The sequence below is a fragment of the Suillus fuscotomentosus genome (genome assembly GCF_016647785.1).
Source record: "Suillus fuscotomentosus strain FC203 chromosome Unknown F5891scaffold_69, whole genome shotgun sequence".
Classification (NCBI taxonomy): Eukaryota; Fungi; Basidiomycota; class Agaricomycetes; order Boletales; family Suillaceae; genus Suillus; species Suillus fuscotomentosus.
The window spans coordinates 248,771-271,820 of NW_024539581.1; the positions used below are offsets into that span (position 1 = coordinate 248,771).

A 23,050-nucleotide genomic window follows, 5' to 3' on the forward strand; every position below is an offset into this window, starting at 1 on the left:
ATATCTATAGCTCTCACTTGCTCATGTCAAATTTAGCATCTAGCACTGACGGCGCTGAGGACCAGCGCGTCCATGCCGACAAGCAGCCTGTTCCAGAACAGACACTAGGACCCCCGGAGGATTCAGAGTAAGTAACCGATTCCTGAGATCTGTCACCCGTATAACAGGAAGATAGGGAGAAGGAAAATGATGGACCTTCAGTGGTGAAGCCATCATCAGGGAGGTAATTAGTTTTGTTCTGATACTTCTGTATATTTCCTCACGAGAACTGTAGCTCGAAAACTGGGCGTTCCCAGTCATCAGAACGTCACGAACAGGAAAGTGCTTCCAGAGTCGCACAGGACGGTGATTTAGCTTCGTGAGTTCACCAATAGCAATTTTAAATAAAACTCATAAATTATCTCAGTCAGGTGGAAAAGGTCGTGGCGGAGAAGGAGCAGCCGACTCTAAGCGAATTGTGAGCGACAAATTAGGCAAGCAATCACAGCTGACGAGATTCTACGTGCAGAGCACATGTCATGGAGAAAGTGCTGGATGTTCTCCAGAACTCGACGATTGCGTCGATAAGTGGCCAGGACAATCGGTATCGTTTCTGGGGGCTGTACGGACAAGTCGCAGGGGAACACGACCAGAAGTTTCTCGACCGATACACCAACGACATGGAGAGTATCCTGCTCTTCGTAGGTTTCGCATGTCTATCTTTGATCCGTTTTGAGACTAATGTTTGATCAGTCTGGTCTTTTCTCCACTGTCAGCTCGTCTTTCATTGTCGCCATGGAGTCCGATCTCAGTCCTGACCCCAGCGACACCACGAATGCCCTTCTCACGCAACTCGTGCAGATCGGACTCGGCAACCTCGCTGCAGCGGGCTCCACGCCTGTAGACCCAGCATCCACGTGGTCGCCGTCTCCGTCGGTTGTGAGGATCCAAATGATCGCATACGCAAGCTTGTCCATGAGCTTGTTGGCAGCGTTCGGGGCCGTCCTAGGCAGGCAATGGCTCGGGTATTACAAGTTCTACAGATATGGTCGCGGCTCGCTGGAGAACCGAGGAAAGCGCAGACAAGAGATGTTTGACAGCCTGGCCACATGGTATTTCGATGCTGTTGTACAGTCCTTTCCCGTCTTGCTTCAGATCTCCGTTCTTCTCTTTGAGATTGCCCTCGGCGCTCGTATATGGTACGAACAGCCCAGCATCGCTTGGGTGATTATTGCCACCACGGTCTCTGGATTTTTGTTCTATTTGCTAACAGTGATGGCATGTTTAATATCTCCTTCTTGTCCATTTCAAACGCCGATGTCGACAATCTTACGCATGTTGCACATCGATAGTAAGATCATTTCGTAAATTCTCGTGGTCGTTCTCTGTCTGAATCAACATTGCAGGGGTTCTACGCCCAGCGTTCAAACGAGTCTTCAGGTGTTTCCGGCAGCTGAAAACGTCAGCGCATGGTGAGCCATATTTATTACGTATTCTCATATTTTGACCGTTTCTTAACAGGCATGTTGCTAGGAATGCTTGGTACCCTCGGACCAAGTTGGGCTCGATTTTCCGAAGCACTGGCAGGTGAAGTTCTTCTCTACTCTTACACAAGACATTTAGTGCTCATTTCACTCCCCAGGCACTGTGTGTGCTACTTGTGCATTCGTACGACGACCTCTTCGGCTATTATTCGCCGTGCTTCGCAGAATGCTGCGTTCTTTGGCTCCGTGTTCTTCGACAAAGGTTAGAGACTCAGAGGCACAACAGCTAGACCAGGATTTAGACGTTTCGGTGGAGGAGAAATCCATCCTTATCCTCGACCTCCGAGACATACCCACCAGCGATCTCGAAGCACCTAGTATCAAGTGGCTGCTTGAGACATCCACGGATCTTGAAGTAGTTCTCGCTACTGCCAAACTTGTTCCGCAGGTCGAATGGCCCTTGGATCTTGACATTTCAGACATGCTGCATCAGCTGTCTGATATTTTTACGAGTTGCGTCGATGTTCAGGGGAACATCGTACCATCGTTGGAGGAGAAGGCCTCGGCATGTACAACGGCTCTGACACATCTATACTATGGACGTGTTCTTCAGGCACATCCTGACTGTGGCGATTTTATTGCTCGCGAGAGAGGAGACGTTGACGTGTTTTGGGAGATCTTCCGTGGAGGCATCTGTACAACAGACCGCACGGTTCTTCACACGACTATAAATCTTTGTCGTCCAGAAAATGTTCCGTGGGCTCCTTTTTTGTCAGAGGATTGCCCTGACTCCGTCCTTGAGCGGCTGTCGCATCTTCTACCTTATCACTTTGTTACTGGACGAGCGAATACAGACATAGAAGAGCTCGCGATAACGGTGATATCAAAATTGCTATCCTCTCCATCCCCTCCGTCGACTCAAATCATAGCCAATTGCACACTTCTTGCTTGCGTCATGGTCGGGACTCAGATTGATAAGAATGACATCGTTCGGATTGATAAAAGGTACCATCGACTCATTTGATAGTTTTTATGCCATGATTAACAAAGTGATTGTTTAGTTCTGTTTTGCCTCAACTCAGTGACTTCCTTCTGGCGCAGTTCCAAAAGGCTCTCTGGGCATGGGATGGAGGCGAACTCAACGAAGATAGCGCAGGAGTCGTGCGTCGGGCATGGAACCTCCTCGATGTTATCTGTCGCATCCTCGAGCTTGCAGGATATCACGATCCTTCATATCACACCATGCGGAACCTGGAAGCGTGCAGGAGGATTTATTCACGAATAAGGTCATCCGAACAAAACGATGCCTCGGTTTCTTTGGTAGCTCTGCGAAACGTATTGCACTTCACGTTCGCTGCTGCTAACGTATCTCGTGATTCTGCTGAGTTGTGGTATGCCAGCCCGGTTTGGCCAGGCAATTCCCACTCACCAGAAGACTTCGACTGGATGGTGGACTACCTCAATGACATTTATTCCGACGACCACGAAGCGGCATACGACATCCTTTTGCTACTAGGTACCATAAAAGGGAGCTGCAGCCCTGCTAAACAACATCTGTTTATTGAGAGACTTATCGCCTGCATGGACAGTAACATACCTTTCCATTTACGCCATGCCGCTCTTCGCGCTGCTCACAGTGCCCGGGAAGAAATCGCCTCGATCGATACCATTGATGATGCGAGGCTACGAGAGATGGTTTTAACCAATCTCTCCCCCGCTATCATGTCCGTGGTTTGTCTGCACCCAAGTCCAATGCCCGCCAATGATGGTTCTGACCGCTTTTTCGATTATCACCGCGACTTGTGCTATCTGGAAATAATATTTGCCCTCGCGAGGAATTCCATCTGGCACCCCCATTTATCTCAGGATCGCCATATCGATCGGTGCATTAGCATGATTCCGAAGTACTGCAATTCCGAATACTACAGCCAGCATGCCTTTTACATTGCTGGTATTCTCCTCCAAATTGCACCTGAACAGTCATCGGATACATCGCTCGATTCTGTCACAGAGCAGCAGTGGTGGGACGTGATGAGATGCGCGTGGTATTATCTTCCCTATACCATTCGCAGACACACGATCTAGAGCTCCTTGTCTTTGTGGAACGCACAAAGAAGTATATGCAGATCGCTTCGATATCTGATCTCCAGAATCTCATCGGAAAAGTGGATGATGTTCTCGACAATATGGAGCCGGAGATGGAACTGAATATGCAAGATCTAGAGGAAGAAGGGGCGGTCACCATTGCGGTGAAGAAGTTGAGGAATACAGCGAGGAACATGCTGGAGAGCTTAGTCAACAACTGTTAGTCTAATTATGATGGTGCTTGCATGTTGTGTTAGAGTCCTGGAGTCACAGGGGAGTGCTTGTGCGGAAGTGGGGAGTATCAAGACATGAACGAAATCAATATTGAATTGTCAGTCAAACGAATCGAAAAGGGATTTGCTGAATATCGGAGTCGGGAACTGGTGCTTGCAGTGTGCACCGTTAGTATAATTATCATGGTGCAATTGAATTATTCCGCCCGTTCGGCGCATTTCGCGTCAGTCCAACTTCTTCGCTATCATACGTACGATTCCTTCAAGCATTTCTTGAATTTTCTTCAAATTTTCTTGGAGGCATAATACGCGGTCACGTGATTGTACTGGTGCGGTGAAGTGTTGAATCTGGAGTTTAGCTTGGCGAGGGCGTTACACCATTGGCAATGGGAGCTGCACTTCGAAGGAGAGCATAAATATATAATAAACCGACGACAGCAATCATAAAAAACAACAGTACTAGTGCAAGAAACAATACACTTCTAGAGGTACAAGAAAATCATATGATAATACCTCAAGTCCTCCTGATCAACTTTCTCCTCGCCTGTTCTGCGCTCGTCTCTTCTTGAGTTCATAAAATCGTGCTGTTGCAGCCGCCGAGCCTACATACACGACGCATGAATCGATCGTCAGCCATCTGGCACAGCGAGCAAAGGAGACCAAACACACGTACCCTTCTTCGGCGCACCCCTTCCTATACCCATGAACCACAGAAGAGCTCGCACAGGGAACCATACGACCATTAGCACCCATCCAAAAATCACTTGGAGTGGGCCAACCGCGAGGATGTTGAGTAGTAAGACGACCAAGCGCAATGGACCGCTGCCAGGCGTTCTGTCGGAGACGTAGAGAATGCATCTGGTGCATTCGATGGTGAAGAATATCGGAAGGAGGAAAGAAGCATAGACTGTGCGTGGTAAGTGTGAGTCGCAGTCGAGCGGAGTAAAGATTAACAATCACGTACCAAAATCGTTCAGAGCGGAAGTCATGTTGTTACAATAACAAATACTGGATCCGGTCGAGCAGGAACTTTTGAATTACAGACTATAGACAAGGCAAGATGCCTTAGGCCTCAGGATTGGGATGGATGTTAGTGGTGCAGTTGTGATGTACACTTCGTGGATTACAACAGTAGTTCAAGAATTTGTCAAAAATCAACAGAAGTTCGGCCAATTGGAAGCCACCCACAGTTGTCAAATTCCGACGCTTCCATCAACCAAGGTCCAAGATAGTACCTGGAGCTCTTCATACGTTCACGAGTCACGACGGTCTCTTTTCAGTTCTGCAGAACATCTCGAACATGTTTATGTCGATTTAAATTAATAGCAACAAGGCTGCTTTCGGGCATCATGATTATCCGAGCATTTACAGAAGTACAGCTCTTGAAATTCTTTTTCTAAGTTATACATGCATTCACAGGCACTTTCTTTACAAGCGGTCTACGGGCGATGTTCACGTCAATGACCGATCGACGATCAAGCTCGATTTGACACTCACTAACGTTGCCGAGGTCACTGCAAGCCTCCTTGACCCGCGCCGAGAGCGTTTTCTCTCCCTCACGAACCCAGACACGGGGGTCATAGAACTGCAATCAAACATGAATGACAGAAATATCAGAAAAGATAAGCTAGTAACGAACCTTCTTGTTAGGTTTGTCTGCGCCCTCGGGATTACCAACTTGAGTGAGCAGGTAATCTTTTTTCTTGAAAACAAAGTCCTGAGAGATAACGGTCAGCTATCGCGCGATCTCCAGGACTGATGGACAATCGTACCCTGATACCAGCGAGATAAGCAAACTGGGTATCTGAGTGACAGTTTCCGCGTCAACGACTGAATTCATTGCTAGGCTGACAGACTCACCAGTATCAACGTTCATTTTGACGACACCATGGTCAACTGCAGTCCTGATCTCCTCCTTGGTTGACCCAGAACCACCGTGGAACACAAGGTAGAGAGGCTTCTCGAACTTGCCACCGAGTTTTTGGCTACTATAAGCTTGGTGCTTGCCCAGCAACTCAGGCTGGAGCTTGACGTTTCCAGGCTTGTAGACGCCGTGCACGTTACCGAACGCAGCAGCAATGCTGAAGTTGGGGCTAATCGCACTCAAAGCAGCGTGGACATCGTAGATGTCCTCGGGTTGCGTGTAGAGGGATGCGTTGTCGACACCAGTGTTATCAACGCCGTCCTCTTCACCTCCGGTGATACCGATTTCCATCTCTAGCCAAATACCAATAGGTGCCATGCGCTTGAAGTACTTGACGCAAGTTGCGATGTTCTCTTCTTTTGGCTCCTCGGATAGGTCAAGCATGTGTGAAGAGAAAAGGGGCTCTTGGTGCTCCTTGAAATAAGCCTCATCGGCAGCGAGCATGCCATCAAACCATTGAAGGAGCTTGTGAGCACAGTGGTCGCTGTGAAGAACGACAGGCCTGATATCCATCATGGATCAAAATAACATAAATCCCAGGCAAAGGTAAGACTCACACGCCGTAGGCCTTCGCAACTGTGCGAATGTGGTGAGCAGCAGCGATAGCTCCCAGAATGGAAGCTTGTTGGTTGTCATTTGAAAGACCTTTCCCGGCGAAGTAGGCACTTCCACCCTGAGAAACCTGGAGGATGATTGGAGCCTTGATGTCTCTGCGGAGCTGGATATGAGCATTTCGTGAATGACCAAGACTCTTTTGCTGACCTTGCGGCTTCCAAGACCGCGTTAGCGGTGGATGAGGAAGTGACGTTCTTGACGGAGTTAAGCCAGGAGACTCTGATTGATTTCGTCACTCACTATAGCCTGGTGAAGATATCATCGTTTCAGCAGGATCTTTACCTCCGATAGGGAAGGCACTCACAGGAATGGCAAACTATTGAAGTTGAATCGCAAGGCGCCTCACTAAGATAATAGGATACAATTAGTCGAGAGCGACGTACCTTGTTCTCCTTTGCGTAGTCGAACAACTTGCGAACATTATCTCCAGTTAGGACACCAGCCTACGAGAGCGTCAGTGGATCAGTTTGCCTGATGATTGACTGTACTAACGGGAACGATATCGAGGACACCCATGATGGATCGATGAGAGAGTGCGATAATGGTAGATCCGGAACAAGGTGGAAAGAGCGTCAGAACAGCCTTTAAAATGGGAGCGAAACGGTACCTTATAAGCTACCGATGCAGTAGTGAAACGAGTTTGAGATTGATTATAAGCCTCTCCCTCGTCCGATATCACCCATTACTAAATCATTTTGTCACGTGACTAATATCACATCATATACTCAGTCCAGTGCATACTTACTAAATTAGGGCATAATCCTTGGAAAAACGTTCGATACAACCAGCATACGACATTCAAGTTTTGGAAGTACATTCACTTCGGGATCAACAAGTATGCGATTCCCGGAGACCGTGGTTCTGCATTCTTCTCCCAGGCCGCACCACCGTCCCCCTTGTTTCCTAGGCAGACTCCCAAAATCCCATAATCGAGCACCGACTTCACACCAAGCCATCCCAGGCTAGTCCCACACTTACTCTTGGCCGATCTTAAAGCCACTCACTACGGGGAAATACTGGGCTCAACTCGGATTGGTCTGTCCCTTGGCGGGAGTAGAAGTCAGGTGTTAGACTCAAATCATGATCCGCCGTATCATCATGCCAGCTGCAGGTTGCGGCCCCGCGCGGCATCAGTTTTAGAATGTGAACAAAGTTACTCTTGATGCAGATGATTACTCAGCCTAACGACCCTCGTATTCTCATCACTTTTTTTGATCTAATTGGTCCACTGTAGTGGTCCACCCGCGACACCAGAGAGTGCAGGATTTGGCCGGTCTGCGTGCAAAGTGGATATTCGTGTGCTGTCAGCGAATTGCACGGATTCAGAAAGTGCTGGGAAGTCTGTCAAGGCTGCCGTACGACGTCACTATCATCCCGCCTGCCTGCCATCAGGATCTTTACCGTCATCTCTTCTTGTCCCTGCGAGTCTCTCACGCTTCCCTGTCCTGTCTACTACTGCGTTTGCCTATTTCCTGTGTGCCTGCCAACACCACGCCGTTGTCTGCAGCTCTCAGTCTGTAGCTACCATGTCCTCCCTTAAGATGACTAGAACCGTGACAGCAAGCTGACAAGGATAACGAGATTAGCATGACGGTTGACATAGCTGGCGGGATACGTGATGATGGCTACGTAGACGGCAGGGTGGTTGCGATCATGCAGACACCTTTGACCGCCCGGATCTTTCCGACCGCAGACTGTAAGCGCACTGGCTTACTGCAGTTTCCATCATCTACATAAATACTATCCGCTATACTGAAACACAGACGTTTTGGTGTAATAATTAAGCGACAGTCTTGACCAAGTTACGCAGACATGTCCCCAGACTTTGGCACGCAGTCTGTGCAGACTTCGCACAGACTAGCCATTTCCTACATGTCCTCCGTGACACGGCTCACCGCCTGACACACTGGTTCCTCCTATCATATATCAGTCGTTATCGGAATCGCGTAGATTCCGTACGGGCGACCTTCTGCCAGCAGTCGACATACAGCACATGGCAAGAAAGCAACAACTATATTTGGACGTCTGCCTAGGGAAGCCTAACACGCTTCCAGTAGTGTTTGCGGTTAGTGGGTAGGCACCAACATCCATTCGGCATAGATTCATGTCAGTGGCTTGCTCATTAGAACGTAGTCTAAGCAGCCCGCATCAAGTGCAGAGAGCATGTGTATGTGATGGCTCACGATAAATTGTATTGATAGTGCCACTGTGTATATCTCAATTATGAGAGTCCCGATGGCGCTATTCCTGAGAACTCTACGACAATGAACACTATATGACAGGGGGAAATAGCCTTGTGCTCATATTCTGTGCTTCCTGATACGAATTCTGCGCTCCAATTTGAGCTGGGGTTAACGAGTCATATCTCGGGCAAAGTTCATCCCATGCATCTGTGTACACTATCAGTTAAAGCGGAGCATAAGATGGACAATCGAATAGTTACGGGGTATATGGCCTAGATGCCGCTGAGTGTCCCAAGGACTTTCGGCCATGACGACAGCGAAACCACTGGCAACACGTCAGATTACAGCTGTCAATAATGTCAGTGCTCGAGACACGTACGCGTCAAGATGCCAATCAATGTGACTAGGTAAATGATGAGATCAGTGCTAGTGCGAGATACATCAATGTCGCAGTGCGCTTACCAGTGCAGGAACCACGGGCCGGAGTTATCCGTGACCCATCTAATCACCATCTGTTCGCCTGGGACCCCGTTGGATACTACATCCCTGCGTACGGGATTAACGTAGTTAAAAGAACTGCTTCCGGCGCTCTGCACGACATCAAAGCTATGCTATTACTACAGTGAGCAATCAAATGCCAACTGGTAACCAGAAATACTTACACCGTGAAGGTGAATCGGATGCTAGGGAGATGCTATGAGATGTGTGTAACGTAGCGAACGTGCGAGAAACTTACAGGACCAGCAGCACTAACAGCTGGCATCGTCAATTCGACGACCTTGTTAGCCCCTAGAACATATACACTTCCTGCCGGAAGAAGATCGGTTGCATGCCGTGCGCCGCTGAGGATCTGAAGCAGTACGGGCACTGTGGGAGGGATGTATGGGGTGCCGTTGACCGAATATACCCCGGTATTGAGGCCGACCACTAACTGCAAGTTGATGTCTGCCTTTCCGTACTCTGGAATCCCAGGTGCACCAGGATTGATGAATGCGTGCAAGTTGCTCTCGGAGAGCGGGTTGGTACTGGTGGTCTGGTTTGTAGTAGGCTCCGCGACGGGTGCACCGTTATATCGCAGGATAGCAGAGTTCTGGTTGTTGTTGAAGTTGTTCAAGCCCGGAGTGTTTGGGAGCGCCCGTATCCAATAGTTGTCGACCGGTTGGTTCGCGACGAGTACAACAGAGTATCGCTGTCCAGCAAGTATCGGAAGCGAGTCCACGAGGAGGGGCTGCGTCAGTTCACCGTCCGCTTCGATTACCGTCAAGTTATGGTTGTCAATGGAGAACGTAAAGGTGGGATCGCAAGACATTGCTATAAGGCGTAGGCGATATCTTTTCCCGTACTCGATACTGACCACTGCAAGGTCACTCAGGGGTCCCCCTGGATATCTACCGAGACCGTTAATGAGTATGGAAAATGCATTAGTGCCAATTATATGGCCTAAAACAGGGGCAACTGTATGGTACCTATGATCAATTGGTGAGCGCAATGCAAGTCATGAATAGTTCTGAGATGTACCAGTCAGCAAGAGTGATGACGGTGGTCTCTGTGAATGTTCTAAGTGGGCGAATTCATGACTAAGATAGTAGTCACTGTACCGTCGTCAACGTCGTATAAATAGGATAACGGATCTTCAGGATCATAGATAATAAAACCTCCACGGAGTCCATCGCTAGAAGGGTTCGGATCATTGATCGCGGAGTTAAACATTTCATATCAACACACCACTGTTGGATCGAGTAATGGCTATGATACCAGAAGGTGCCAGCCTGATTCCGAGCCTCGAAGGAGTGCAGGAAGGAGTCATTTTGTGCAATAGGGCATTGAGTAACGAACGAGACTCCATCCGCATAGTTAGTCCCATTCTGCCTGATTCCGTGCCAATGCTAAACAGAGTCGGATGAGCCTGATGCATGAGTACCAAACATATGTTTACTCACCACACTGGTGCTCAAGAGCATTTCATTGTCAGTGAGTCTGTTCACGACATTTATATCGAAGTGTTCTCCCTTCAACTGTAGTCAGTGTCTGAGGGCTCGATCGAATTGGCATAAAAAAAAACCTTTCTGGCTGTGATGATTGGACCCGGAAACGTTCCTCCGGCGAGCGTTGCACTATATCAATGATTAAGATGCAAGGAACACAGCAAAAGACAAACTCACGAGCGCGCGAACCCGTCTGGAGATATGACTTTATTAGAAATTACCAAGTCGGTCTTAGGGCCTAGTGTATATGAACGAGAGTTGAGTGAATAGGGATTGGATCGTGAGACGGTGGATGCAGCAGATACTAGATGAAACCATAGCATGAAAATGACATTAAGGAAGAGCATTGTATTGAGTACAAAGGGATGGAAAGCACTCGATCATAAGAACTCACCTCAATGTGGTTTGCTCTTATAGAAGCCTTCATCCCAACTTCGGCTGTGAGTGACAAATTTCACCGTAAAAAGGTCACAGTCGTGAAATGCCAAGCCCCGACTAGTTACTGATAGCATTCTGGCGCACATGCCCATAGCCCGCCATGCCAAGTTTGACCATAGCACTCATATGGGAGTAATGATAGCCGAGACGGAAGTTCGGAAAGATCAGCCAAGTGGCGCCGAGTCCACTTTCAGCTGGAAAGGTCTGGCTTGGAAGCACGTAATTTATCTATGGTCGTCATTCGGCAGATTGAATGATGACTTAGATTAGCCAGTTCTGGTGCCTGTAGGGATTCATATGCATCAATTCAAATCAGCGGTAGAAAACTGTAAACGAAGTTCAATTGTTCTACCTGGCCGCTCGAGGCTAACCGTGCGCACCACGTGTCCGACGAATCCCGAAAAGCATCCCCCTGACAAGTGTCCTCGGCTCCGTGCCTGACCTTACGCCAGCATGAAATGCAGCGGAATTTCAATCCATCTCGTTTGGGCGTGATTTGACTGATCTTGCTCGTTTGATCAACCCGTCACAGCGGGGGTCCAGAGTGGGCAAACACAATGCGTTGAGTGGGTTCTATCCGATTCCAGGATGCGAGCAATCCGGAGAGCGTTTTTTGTTGTTATCATGGATAGCTGATCTCCGCCAATGCATGAGGATCAAATTATTCAACATGTTTCTCGAACTGGTCTCTTACTGAGTCAACGCGGGCCGCATCATCGATATGTAGTAGTCACCTACTACTAGCGAGCTCCTGTGAGTAACAACTATCAGACACCAGGAACTGCGATGTAATGGATGGGGCTGTACCGGCCTGTTGGCAGTGAAGGCTTGTCAAGGCGACTTTGGTTGGTTTGGTTGGGTATTGCATTCTGGATGTATAGGAGCGTATAGGTTTAAGGTTGAGGTCTGTACCTGTGCACGACAGTATGGAAGTCAGGACCGCCGCACTCACGGTGGACTTTGGCCCCAGAGTCTACGTGGAGTAACCCTAGAGTGGTTAGATCCTTGTGGATATGTGATGCCGACTAACCAGCGCGGTGACCGGTCCCAGTAGCCCTTTCTATGTTCTCCATGCCATATGCTTTATTTTTACTATATCAGGTGAAAACTGACCTAGAGGAATGAACCGTCGCAATGCGGTGGCACTGGCGTTCCTCTGCCGCCAGATCGAAAAAGTGTCTCATAAAGCGTTAGGTCGGCGAATTGGGTCCTGACATGCTCCAACATCGAGAGCACACTGGAGTAATGTGGTAAGGTTCAACTCGGTGTCCATTTTCCTGTCCTTAGATATTGTTCAAGAGAGAAATGATACGAATTTCTACTTCACGAAATGAGCGCTGAGCAGTGTATTGACCGTTGTCATGACAAAGTAAGGTCAATTAAGTATGAATTCGGCCTGGTATAGTAATATTACCGGATATTACCGCGGAAAGTAATTATAGTGACTCCTATAATAGAGAAAAATTTGCTAAGTAGAGATTGTGGTCCGATCGGTATCCCCAGTATGCCCAGGGCCTAAGCCCCTAAGAGATGAAAATGATTAGGACGTTTACTACTGTATCTAAGGGAGGGGTGATGGCGGGAAGAGAAGTGGGCTGATTTTGGATGCTTCTTCATAGGACTCCCGACCTCCACCCCCTAACTGTGAGGGTGATAAAGAGTCAAAGGTCGGACATAACTGATGCCAATCATCTGTGAAACAGTTCAGCCATGGAAGTACATTTTACTCGCATATTTCGTACCTGGCACGAGGTTCAAATGTGCGCGGGTGTCGGAGGGACTTTCGGCCATTACCACCGCGAAACCGCTGGGTTTAAGGATTAGCTATTTTCTTTCACGAGGGCGTGGACAAACATACGCATCGAGATGCCAGTCAATGTGACTGTTGGTTCGGGGTTAGTATCCTTCTTGACAACTAGATAAAATGATGGCATACCAATGCAAGAACCAGGGGCCGGAATTGTCCGTCGTCCATCGGATCACCATTTGTTGGTCAGGGGTGCTGCCAGCACTGACTACATCGCGACGAACGGGGTTCACATAATTGAAGGTTTTGCTCCCTGCGCTCTGTACGACATCGAAGGAATGCTAATGATCATCAGTCAGCCTGAAATCATGCCGTCGAAGTTACAGCTAACTTACCCCATGAAGGTGTATGGGATGCTGGTACAAGGTATGTCAGGCACATAAGAGTTGAAGGAAGAAGAACCACGTACAGGTCCACCTGGACCGCTTGTTGTCAATGTCAACTCTACCACTTTGTTAGCCCCTAGAACGATGACATTTCCCTCTGGAAGCAGCTCAGACGGTTCTCGAGCTCCACTGAGAATTTGGAGTAGAACAGGAATGGTGGGGGATTGGAAAGTGACATTATTGACATAGAATGAGCCGTTGGAGTTCTTGACCGAGAGGTTGAGGTTGATGTCTGCCTTCCCATACCCTGGAATGCCCGGGGCGCCGGGATTGATCAGAGCATGCAAATCGGTCTCATTCAATTGGTTCTTGGATGCCGTATAGACCGTGGTCGGGTCGGCAATTGGGGCGCCTTGATAGCGCAGGATTGCAGAATTCATTCCTCCCTCGTAGGAGGCTTTTGTCAAATTAGGAAGACTGCGCATCCAGTAGTTGTCCACCGGCTTATCAGCTACCAGAACCACAGAGTAGCGCTGACCCGCAAAAATTCGGAGCTCATCTACTACCAGGGGTTCGGTCAGCTGTCCATCCGCTTCAATGACGGTCAAGTTGTGGCCATCGATGGAAAAATGAAAGCTGGGGTCGCATGACATTGAAACCAGGCGCATGCGATATCGCTTTCCTGGCACGACATCGATCACAGCGAGATCAGACATGGGTCCGCCAGCATATCGACCGAGTCCGTTGATGAGCGAGGAGTTGGCGGTCGTGCCTATGATGTGGCGCAAGACGGGAGCCACAACGTGATACCTAGTGACACGATACTGAGCAGGAAGATCACCGATATGCATAACACTCACCAGTCAGAAAGTGTGATTACAGTACTCGCTGGCAACAACAGATGGTCAGCTGAGGGTAGATATGAGACAGTTATTCGCTCACCATCGTCGACATCGTACATATATGCCAAAGGGTCATCAGGATCATAGATTACCAGGGGTCCCCTCAGACCATCACACTGTTAAAGAGGTCAGTCCTCTATTGCATGCGCAAAGTTCGAGTGATACTTTCATATTGGACAGAATAATGACTATGATACCAGTAGGTGCCTGCCTGATTCGGAGCGGAGAAAGAGTGTAAAAAAGAGTGATTTTGCGCAATGGGGCATTGTGTGACGAAGGATGTCCCATCGGCATAATTCGTCCCATTCTGGAAGATACCGTGCCAGTGCTGCAGTAAACAAGGTTAATCGATCGACGATGCGGATGATTTAATGATACTTACGACACTGGTACTCTTGAACATCGTTTCGTCTTTGAGCTCGTTGACCACCTCGATGGCGAAGTCATCTCCCTGATGTGAGGTCAGCACTGGTGCACGAAAGGAGATCAATGGATGTTCACCTTCTGGGCCGTAATCAAGGGTCCAGGGAATATACCGTCAACTAGAGTTGCTCTATCTAAGATCAGCAGTGAGCTTCGAGTGCGATTGCAATAGACTCACGAGCGTGCGAAGCCATCAGGAGCGATGACCTTATTACCTATGGTTATTCTAGTTTTGGGGCCAAGCACCGCTGACTGAGATAATGGGAAGGACTGCGAACGAGATACTATCGATGCAGCGTTGATTGATGAAATGAGAGAAACGAGTAAAATAAGAATAAGCATTGTGAATATTTACAATAAGTGGCACTCTCTTCACCCGGGAGAGTAGTGGGATGCAGGATAAGATTGTGATGCATACTTCTCGCAGCTTTTATCTCGCAGGGAGGTAGATAGACTTGAGTGTTTCCCGATTCAAGGCTGTTGTTGCCTCGATCGATTCTCCATGCCCGGAAATGGTTGCTCAGCGATCTTCAGCGCCTTGGACATCTGAATACCGACAGTGTACTGCCCGTGGGGTTAGAAACTGTCTGCCGACGCCTTGAAGAATGGTGGCGTACCCTGAAGTCATGACTCGGATGGCACAACATAAACTAACTCAGTTAGAACAGCCAACTGACCTCAGATATCCCATAGCAGTGCGAGTGCTAGGTTGCTACAACCAAGACAACTCGTCAAGTATAGGAATGCCGATGGCTAGTGACCCCTAGTCAGGCGGCCATACGCTGTAGGCGCTGACCTGTCCAAGTGTCTTAAAACCGATCAAAAGTGTATATGGGCCCCATTGATGTTATCTGTGTTAGGCAACGTGTATAATTGTAATGATCACCTTGACAGAACGGGTGACATAGCGGGGATATTATGCTAGCTTCTAACCCATACTGTCACTGTGAGAAGAAAAACGAGTGATGTACTAGTAGCTCGTCAAAGCGCTGATCAGGCAGTGACTAGGCGATCCAGGAACAGAGTATGTTGTGCCTGTTTCGTAGTTTCATCCCCGTCCATTAATGATCAAGAACGTGCCGTGTGTCCCAGATCGTCTTGGTGTAGTATATCGGTTAAAACCATCGGTGAGTGCTGATTGCTAAGCTAAAATACATGTTAGCTTGTTGTAGACCTGAGATACTTATCGTGTGGCTATATGGCAAGATTGCCATTTCCAGATTCAACGTAGCCTACTTATGGGCTAGATTAGCTCGCAACACAAACCAGTGCATTGTTTCACACAGACCTAAGGACAACATTGGCCGGGACGACAATTTCCGAAGGTGTTGCACGGACCGCCACACAGAATGGGACACTATTGCAAGTCACGGTATACCAAGAGTATCACGGTAATTATGTTGTTTGAAGGAAAAGGTAATGCGAGGGCGGTATTCAAAGCGGATTCTTTCCTCAAGGATAGAAAACCATGTGATGACTCCAAATAGGGAATGGTTGTACCTCGATTCATGAACTCGCGACAAGAAACCGTCATGCGACGCATCGCCAATAACGAGGCGCAGCTTTGTAGGATTGGGTTATGAACTAGCGGCAGTCGGAACTTTGGCAGTGGCTGAAGTACTGTGTACGCCTCGAGTGTCGCGACTAGTAGTAGTGCTCAGGCTCGGCATTTACCGATGCGCCGGTAGTTTGGTAATTCTGGTGAGCCGAGTTGTTGATTCACTGTGTGAACTGGTTTGCAGCGTTGGCCAGCAAACCCACTGCCAGGTGTGGGTAAGGGTATGGCTACCCAAAGTACAGACCCACCCCCACATTCAACTTTGCTTGATCAATCTGGGGAACGTGGAAACTTTGATTACATCAGCTTATATTCTCACGACCATCATCGTCGCAGTGGCAGTCGGCGCGCTAGAGTCCTTGCTCGTGAACGATCACATTATAATCTTTGTTTATATTGGAATTACGGTACAATGGTATGTTCTCTAAAACATACGAATTGGGCTTTCATTGACCTTGTTTATAGGGCATTCCTGCACTATTCCGTTGGTTGAGCAAGAAATATCCGAAAATTGGTGAGCAACCGGTGCTTAACTATCTACTTGGCTAACAGCTACCAGTATCATCTGTCGTTGAAGCTGAGGAGGAGGAAGTTATCGACGCAGCTGGAGATCCTATTAAACTTCCCGTTGACATCACACAACCTAACCCCAATGGCGAGGAATTCGACAACTTATACCTGGATATGAACGGTATCGTGAGTGATAGTAGTAAATACATTTTTCGTGCTGACCATCCGTACGCACAAAGGTTCATCCTTGTACTCATCCCGAGGGCAAAGTACGCATACTTCGTTCTATAAATTTGCTTTACTCCCTGACTCGTCTTCCGCAGCCGGCTCCCGAAACGGAGGAGGAAATGATGCTTGAAATCTTCAAATACACTAACAGAGTGGTTAACATGGTGCGACCGCGCAAACTTCTTTTTATGGCTATTGGTGCGCTTTACATTTATTTTGTCTCATACCACGAACTTACTGCAGAGTGCAATTAGACGGCGTTGCTCCTCGTGCCAAGATGAATGAACAGCGAGGTAGGCGGTTCAGGACTGCTCAAGCAGCAAAAGACAAGGCGGAAGCTCATAAACTTGCTGTCGCTGAGTGGGAAGGTACGTCGTTCTCAGAGCCAATCTATGCTGTATTTCTGACCGATTTCATCATTGCAGCTATGGGTAAAATTATTACTGATGACGAGAAAAACAAGGAATCTTGGGACTCTAACGCTATCACACCCGGTACGCCGTTTATGAACCTTTTAACAGCGTCGTTGCGGTACTGGGTTGTGAAGAAGATGAATACTGATCCAGGGTGGAAAGATGTACGTAGTGAACGTTTCCTAGGGATCCTTCTGATTCATTTCTGGTATAGCTACAAGTTATTATCTCGGATGCAAGTGTGCCTGGAGAAGGAGAGCATAAGATCATGGACTTCATACGCAGACAACGCACAAATCCCGGTCATGAGCCTAATACTCGACACGTAATTTACGGTTTGGTGGGTTGATTTCCCGCTATCGTGCTCTGTGTTATTGACCGCATGTTCAGGATGCTGACTTCATCATGCTCGCCCTCGCGACGCATGAACCATATTTCCGAGTACTTCGGGAAGATGTGTTTGCGCAGAACAAAGGTTCTGGGTGCCGAATGTGTGGACAAGAAGGTCACTATGCCGCTCAATGTAAAGCACTGAAATCAGAAATTAAAAAGCCTCCTCCACCGGGAAAAAAACCGTTCATTTTCCTCGATATCGCCATTCTGCGCGAATATCTGGAATCCGAGTTGAATGTGAACAATACGCCTTTCCCTTTCGATTTGGAACAGGCTATTGATGACTGGGTGTTACTCATATTCTTTGTCGGCAACGATTTCTTACCGCATTTGCCGTCACTTGAGATTCGCGAAGGAGCGATTGATACTCTCTTGAGGATCTGGAAGATGGAGTTGCCCAGAATGGGTGGATATCTGACGAACCATGGTCAACTAGTGCTTAGTCGTGCGCAGATCATATTAGAGGGACTGGCACGACGAGAAGATGAGATCTTCCGTAAGCGACAAGAGAGTGAGTATCTATGATGTGATCCGTCAACGCCTTGGAGACTTACCATATCTCAGCTGAGCAACGCCAAGACCAGGAGGCGAAACGTCATAAGATTGAAAAGTCTGAGCCTGGAGAGAACGCCACAGGCGATATTCAGTTCGCCGTTCCGTCTGTGAAACTTGGTCTGACTGCATCCACTACATCATTATCATCTCTTCCTCAACGTGCAGATAATGCTTTTGCTGCCAAGGCCGACTCTATTGGTCTCGGAGCGCCGCGTGATGCTCAGTCTCTTGAAGTCGTTCCAGTTGCAGCGCAAGCACTGGCTGGTTCGAATCGCGATGTAGTTGCCAATCGAGCTGCTATACGGATGGCGAACATGAGTGCTGCAGAGATGCTCAAGGCTGAGCTATCTGGACTCATTCCTGTGAAACAAAGTGCTTCTGCTCCTAAACCTGAGCCGGTTGTTCCTACTCCTCCACCCAAAACAGACGTTGAGCTTATGGATGACGGAGATATTCCGGGTTTTGGGAATGCTTCATCAGTACTTGAATTTGTTGATGATGGGGCTGGTGACATGGATGTCGAGCCCAATGATCCTGTACTAAATATTCCAGCTGATGAGCCTGTAACACCTGTCGCTGGTGTCAAGCGGAAGCTTGAAGATATCGAGGGAGAGGATACCGATGAAGTGGCTGGCATTGATGAGGAGTCGTCTGAAGATAACGAAGATGCGTCTTACGCCCTGGTAGTCAGGGCCGATGGCTCAGTTGAGCAGGCCGATAACGTGAGGTATGAAAAAGCTATGAAATCATTCAATGCTGTGAATAACATTTCCTCAGATTGTATGAACCCGGGTATAAGAAGCGATACTATCAGCAAAAGTTTGGCATATCAGAAAATGATAGTGATTTTCGTAGAAAGTGGGCACTTTTGTTATCGATTTCTGCACAAACCTGGCTGACTCTGCTGTGCAAAGGCTAACAAAACACTATGTAGAAGGTATTGCGTGGGTTCTGCATTACTACTATCAAGGGGTGAGCTCCGTCCACCGATTTGCCTTTATTTGCTGACTCGGTAGTAGAACCCCTCATGGCAATGGTATTATCCATATCATTTTGCACCTTTCGCGTCGGACTTCGAAGGTTTGGAAAACATGCAACTCGACTTTACTCTCGGACAGCCATTCAAACCGTACGAGCAACTCATGGGTGTTTTCCCCCCTGCTAGGTACGTCCACATTATGTAATAATTTTGATACGTAGCTCACCAGTATCGTCAGTCGCAAGCACATACCTGAAGTCTTCCACGACCTCATGACAAACGAAGAATCTCCGATTCATGATTTCTACCCATCGACTTTCCAGATCGATATGAATGGGAAGAAAATGTCGTGGCAAGGTGTTGCTCTCTTACCTTTCATAGACGAGAAAAGGTTATTAGATGCCATGGCCGAGCACTACCCTAAGCTCACTGAGGATGAAGCCCGAAGAAATAGCTGGGGTCAAACTGTCATATTTGTCGCTGATGAACATTCACTATATCCATTCTTCGAGGGATTGTATGGTAAGCGCAAGGAGAAAGAGGTATGCCATCAATTCGACCAGAACCGGTTTTGTTACTGACTACAATTACCCAGCCCCAACCCATGCCTACTAACCTGTCCAAGGGCATTAGCGGCAGTGTTCTACCAAACCCCGATTGTTTACCTGGCTCGACGTATTGTGCCCCCTTGAGTTCCATGAATCTGCAAGATATTAAAAATGATCGTTGTCTCTCCGCGTTATACTTCTTCCCAAAGCAACTCTCTCCCCATCGATCGATGTTTCTTCCAGGGGTTATAAAACCTGCGAGACAGCTTACTGGTGAGGATCTAGCTCGGAGGGGCCGAGGACATGGCCGAGGGGGCGGTATGGATCGCGGCGGTCGCGGACGAGGTGGCTATCAGAACGGCTCTTACAACAACGGACATGGGTATGGCAGCACCCATGGCCAATCACAAACTCCGACGTCATATGTCTCCTCGTACACCACCACTCAGTCTCGAACACCGTACGCTCAAGGGCCCCAGCAAGGATTCGGAGGCTATGGCTCCAATGGACAGCCACTAATTCAAAACTATGGTGATAATTATTCTGGTCAGTCGCGTGGTGGTCCACCCTCTCGAGGAGGTGCCCCTCCCTCGCGTGGAATGTTATCAAACCGCGGTGGTCCTCCCCGTGACGGCCCTCCTCGTGACGGCCCTCCTCGTGACGGTAGTTCCGGGTATGGAGGTTCTACGTCCTATGATTAAACCGCTCATCAACCGTATGGCCGTGGAGGCTACTCTGGTGGGTATGGTGGCAGCAGTGGAGGGTATGGTGGACGGGCGAACAGTGGTTACGAGGGCTACGGTGACCAGACAAGCTGAGATGGCTATGGTGGTTCAGGAGGACAAGACAACAGTGGCAGTCACATGGGTTATGGAAACCAGAATGGCGGACAGGCCGTGGTGGCTATGGAGGTGGCTACAATGGAGGAGGTTACCAGAACCCTTCGAGGGGCCGAGACCGAGGATTCTAGAGTAAATTATTTGGATACTACCTCGTTATTATTTTCCTTGGCAGGATATGTTGTATTTTAGACCATGGATGTAGATATTTCTCTGCTTTCTTTCTTGTTGATGTTCCGTTTACCTTCGGGGGCGGGGCGTATTGTCTCGTGAATTACAATAAGTACACTATGTTCGCGGTCGTTTTTTCCTCATCATCTATTGCAAACCGTGAATGCTCGAATGGCTCGCCAACATCGCACTCTCGATGGTGCCGTTTAAAGCTGACCATGTGCGAGCTCAGACCCGCAAGAGATTGTCGCACGCACACTTGTATGGATGAAGAGCAAGTTAGAGTGATACAGTGTTGCACAATTTAGAGATACATTGCGCTTGTTCCACAGAGGTTCGCAAGCATGCATGAAGTAGGTCTTCGAGGCTAGGGCTAGCGTTGAAAGGACAGGTTAAGAGAAAAATGAGCGATCACAAGTGGAACTTATCGTCGAGCGCACAGCGCTTGGCCGATTGGGAGTCCAGGTTTGGTCCAGGTGGAGCGCAAACAGGAGTGTCACGCGAATTGCTTCCGCGAGATCAAACGTTCCATCCTCGCTACATCGATATGAAAATGGCTGTACCGCCCTCAGGCTGTGATATCAATTTTTTGGATGTCACGGGGAACACTGGAATGACTCCCTGATACTTAGTGAATGAAGATTTATCATCCACAGTCCTTGAACGATGTCTGTCCCATCAGTGATTGAAATGCATTCTGGGTTCTGCCGCGGCGGCCATGTAGTGAGAAAGGATGTCGTCTTACGCACTAGACGAATGTTCGAGTTGTATTTTGGGCTGAGTAATAAAAACAGGCGTGACTCAATTGAGTCTTGGCAGCGGCGTGCGCCACAAAATTTGCAATTCAAGGGCTCAGGGCGCTTTAGGTGCACAGCCTTAGTCAAACGAAACTTAGTTCCAGTCCATACATAGACTGCGAAGCGAACACGCCGTACCCTGCGCAAGGGGGGACCGATGGCCTGGTGTATGAAAATGCTTTCGTACTGCAAGTCACCAGTATGTACAATATCTTCAACATGTTTGTCAGCTCACGCAGGACTATACTCGGGCTAAAAGCGATAAGTGATTGACCACCCTTGCCCAGCTACAAATATTGAGTTCGGAGACTTCAATCTTGAATTTCGTCGGAGGCTGACTTGGTCTGAAACGGATCCATGTTCTGTATTTAATTCTCAATGGTGAGTAGTCTACCTCCTTTCACCATCCCCCAGTCGATCATCTAGTGTCATGTCTATAACGGACGTTGCCCACCGTCTTATCCTCACAGTGATCAGTCTTATTGTGTTTATGACATCCAAAATCCTCAGTCACGCCGTCGAGCGCCAGTGGAGGCGGGACGTCAGCCCTGGGAACGCTATCGGGGTCAAGTCCTTGACGATTTGTAAAGAAACACAGTACAAGGCCAGTGATATTTATGAACTACTACACTTGTATTAAACTTTGACCATTCCTCGAACAGTTCGGCAATCTCATCAGCCAAGGGGAATTTTACGAGAGGATCGTATTTTACCACTCATCGAAATGGCATGTGTACCAAAAAGGGCGATATACAGGGTTTCTGACAGTCTTCCCGGTATGTCGCTGAACCTTTTGTCTTTCGCTGCACGTTTCTGAGATCTACTTTTAGGCAAGTGAATCTCATTGCGTTGATCTATACTGTGTCGAAGAGCCTGAGATTCTTTGGGAAAATTATTGGTGTTCTCGGCTTGGTATGCTCACGTCATTATGTTCCTTGGCGCACTATCACGATCTATGAGCAGCCGCGTTATCCACCAAGAGTGCCCGGAATGAGGCTAATCAAATATGCACCTTTGTTTCCACGCTTGGCTTCCCAGCTGCCCTGGAGCTCTTGCCATCTTGAGAATATTTCGAGCGCATGCAAAGACACCATAAGGAGAAGAGAGTATGTCGAGGTCCTTGCAAAAAGTATCATCAGGCGCAAAGTGAAAGACTCGCAAGTACGCCACGGTAGCATCAGTCCGCCATATCATCCGGTCCCAAGTTTGAATAGCCAGAAAGCACACGACCTCCGCAAAGCTCTTGTGAAGACACTAGGAGCTAGCGCGTTGAAGAGGGAGTCACTCGTGATCAAGGTCAAAGAAGCACCCCACACTCCGAAGGAAATCCGTTTGGAGCGTCGCATGCGTTTGGCCCTTGGAGAGAATCTATCGATCAAGAACCTTGCTTCCGCTGCTATTGCGAGAAAGGCGCCTGCATCTCCTCTGCCCGACCGTTCGCCATCCCGGACCCGTTCTCTACAGCCGAAGACACGTTATCGAAACCAGAAGTCGAGTCGTCACAGTCTTCATGAGGCAGCACCCACCTCGTTCACACTGTTCGTGAACCTCGGCCCGGACTCGGAAGATGCTGTTCCAGGTTCCTGTCACGCCGTAGTCTCTGTGTAAATATTATATGCCATGCATGTGAGCTTATCTGCGAATGAACCTGCAAGTTGAATGAATGAATGAATTT

The 23,050-nt window shown here is 48.3% G+C and overlaps 8 protein-coding genes across 8 annotated transcripts; 4 read left to right on the top strand and 4 right to left on the bottom strand.

The window, feature by feature from the left end:
• Positions 1-572: 572 nt before the first annotated feature.
• F5891DRAFT_916032 (uncharacterized protein) lies at positions 573-999 on the top strand (the record flags this gene model as incomplete). The annotated part of the gene is made up of 2 exons (XM_041373705.1): positions 573-680; positions 733-999. Coding segments are annotated over 2 exons (375 nt in total), but the record flags the coding sequence as incomplete, so codon positions are not given.
• A 1,887-nt stretch (positions 1,000-2,886) lies between these two features.
• F5891DRAFT_1059783 (uncharacterized protein) lies at positions 2,887-3,883 on the top strand. Its single transcript, XM_041362844.1, has 2 exons — positions 2,887-3,491; positions 3,536-3,883. Exons 1-2 carry the CDS (start codon positions 2,910-2,912, stop codon positions 3,770-3,772), a joined length of 819 nt encoding a protein of 272 aa, XP_041220807.1. The 5' UTR covers positions 2,887-2,909; the 3' UTR covers positions 3,773-3,883.
• Positions 3,884-4,181: 298 nt separating this feature from the next.
• On the bottom strand, positions 4,182-4,992 carry F5891DRAFT_1059786 (uncharacterized protein). The gene is made up of 3 exons (XM_041362845.1): positions 4,746-4,992; positions 4,455-4,688; positions 4,182-4,383 (listed from the first exon to the last, which is right to left on the bottom strand). Exons 1-3 carry the CDS (start codon positions 4,768-4,770, stop codon positions 4,310-4,312), a joined length of 333 nt encoding a protein of 110 aa, XP_041220808.1. The 5' UTR covers positions 4,771-4,992; the 3' UTR covers positions 4,182-4,309.
• Positions 4,993-5,195: 203 nt separating this feature from the next.
• Positions 5,196-6,922, bottom strand: F5891DRAFT_675933 (uncharacterized protein). The gene is made up of 11 exons (XM_041372753.1): positions 6,813-6,922; positions 6,704-6,763; positions 6,625-6,636; positions 6,561-6,566; positions 6,468-6,514; positions 6,263-6,415; positions 5,642-6,207; positions 5,554-5,585; positions 5,421-5,498; positions 5,279-5,366; positions 5,196-5,220 (listed from the first exon to the last, which is right to left on the bottom strand). The coding sequence occupies exons 1-11, from the start codon at positions 6,834-6,836 to the stop codon at positions 5,210-5,212; spliced, it is 1,077 nt and encodes a 358-aa protein (XP_041220809.1). The 5' UTR covers positions 6,837-6,922; the 3' UTR covers positions 5,196-5,209.
• A 2,043-nt stretch (positions 6,923-8,965) lies between these two features.
• F5891DRAFT_1059809 (laccase) lies at positions 8,966-10,872 on the bottom strand. Its single transcript, XM_041362846.1, has 8 exons — positions 10,666-10,872; positions 10,566-10,617; positions 10,444-10,512; positions 10,229-10,389; positions 10,102-10,175; positions 10,022-10,049; positions 9,240-9,969; positions 8,966-9,186 (listed from the first exon to the last, which is right to left on the bottom strand). The coding sequence occupies exons 1-8, from the start codon at positions 10,833-10,835 to the stop codon at positions 9,121-9,123; spliced, it is 1,350 nt and encodes a 449-aa protein (XP_041220810.1). The 5' UTR covers positions 10,836-10,872; the 3' UTR covers positions 8,966-9,120.
• A 1,304-nt stretch (positions 10,873-12,176) lies between these two features.
• On the bottom strand, positions 12,177-14,726 carry F5891DRAFT_1175751 (laccase; the record flags this gene model as incomplete). The annotated part of the gene is made up of 12 exons (XM_041365733.1): positions 12,177-12,618; positions 12,669-12,733; positions 12,785-12,808; positions 12,863-13,014; positions 13,069-13,089; positions 13,143-13,869; positions 13,920-13,947; positions 14,002-14,077; positions 14,131-14,289; positions 14,344-14,412; positions 14,463-14,514; positions 14,563-14,726. 12 exons carry the CDS (start codon positions 14,724-14,726, stop codon positions 12,488-12,490), a joined length of 1,668 nt encoding a protein of 555 aa, XP_041220811.1. The 3' UTR covers positions 12,177-12,487.
• A 1,439-nt stretch (positions 14,727-16,165) lies between these two features.
• On the top strand, positions 16,166-20,269 carry F5891DRAFT_1194452 (exoribonuclease 2; the record flags this gene model as incomplete). The annotated part of the gene is made up of 15 exons (XM_041367931.1): positions 16,166-16,357; positions 16,408-16,456; positions 16,502-16,638; positions 16,692-16,721; positions 16,776-16,878; positions 16,935-17,048; positions 17,106-17,257; positions 17,308-17,433; positions 17,484-17,997; positions 18,051-18,768; positions 18,819-18,899; positions 18,956-19,013; positions 19,061-19,206; positions 19,259-19,562; positions 19,616-20,269. 15 exons carry the CDS (start codon positions 16,166-16,168, stop codon positions 20,267-20,269), a joined length of 3,378 nt encoding a protein of 1,125 aa, XP_041220812.1.
• A 1,194-nt stretch (positions 20,270-21,463) lies between these two features.
• On the top strand, positions 21,464-23,010 carry F5891DRAFT_1059829 (uncharacterized protein). Its single transcript, XM_041362847.1, has 4 exons — positions 21,464-21,574; positions 21,635-21,756; positions 21,802-22,008; positions 22,194-23,010. Exons 3-4 carry the CDS (start codon positions 21,806-21,808, stop codon positions 22,981-22,983), a joined length of 993 nt encoding a protein of 330 aa, XP_041220813.1. The 5' UTR covers positions 21,464-21,574; positions 21,635-21,756; positions 21,802-21,805; the 3' UTR covers positions 22,984-23,010.
• Positions 23,011-23,050: the final 40 nt, after the last annotated feature.

Excerpts from the sequence above, each read along its gene's own strand:
- F5891DRAFT_1059783 (XM_041362844.1), top strand. The coding sequence starts at position 2,910 with ATGGTGGACTACCTCAATGACATTTATTCCGACGACCACGAAGCGGCA. Across the intron at positions 3,492-3,535 it reads CAGAGCAGCAGTGGTGGGAC|ACACACGATCTAGAGCTCCT; the intron begins GTGATGAGATGC and ends TACCATTCGCAG.
- F5891DRAFT_1059786 (XM_041362845.1), bottom strand. The coding sequence starts at position 4,770 with ATGACTTCCGCTCTGAACGATTTTG. Across the intron at positions 4,689-4,745 it reads TTCCGCTCTGAACGATTTTG|TCTATGCTTCTTTCCTCCTT; the intron begins GTACGTGATTGT and ends TACCACGCACAG. Across the intron at positions 4,384-4,454 it reads AAGGGGTGCGCCGAAGAAGG|GCTCGGCGGCTGCAACAGCA; the intron begins GTACGTGTGTTT and ends TCGTGTATGTAG.
- F5891DRAFT_675933 (XM_041372753.1), bottom strand. The coding sequence starts at position 6,836 with ATGGGTGTCCTCGATATCGTTCCC. Across the intron at positions 6,764-6,812 it reads GTGTCCTCGATATCGTTCCC|GCTGGTGTCCTAACTGGAGA; the intron begins GTTAGTACAGTC and ends ACGCTCTCGTAG. Across the intron at positions 6,208-6,262 it reads GTTGCGAAGGCCTACGGCGT|GCCTGTCGTTCTTCACAGCG; the intron begins GTGAGTCTTACC and ends GATGGATATCAG.
- F5891DRAFT_1059809 (XM_041362846.1), bottom strand. The coding sequence starts at position 10,835 with ATGCTCTTCCTTAATGTCATTTTCATGCTATGGTTTCATCTAGTATCT. Across the intron at positions 10,618-10,665 it reads CCAGACGGGTTCGCGCGCTC|TGCAACGCTCGCCGGAGGAA; the intron begins GTGAGTTTGTCT and ends TCATTGATATAG. Across the intron at positions 10,390-10,443 it reads TGCTCTTGAGCACCAGTGTG|CATTGGCACGGAATCAGGCA; the intron begins GTGAGTAAACAT and ends GACTCTGTTTAG.
- F5891DRAFT_1059829 (XM_041362847.1), top strand. The coding sequence starts at position 21,806 with ATGTCTATAACGGACGTTGCCCACCGTCTTATCCTCACAGTGATCAGT. Across the intron at positions 22,009-22,193 it reads ATTTATGAACTACTACACTT|ATCTACTTTTAGGCAAGTGA; the intron begins GTATTAAACTTT and ends CACGTTTCTGAG.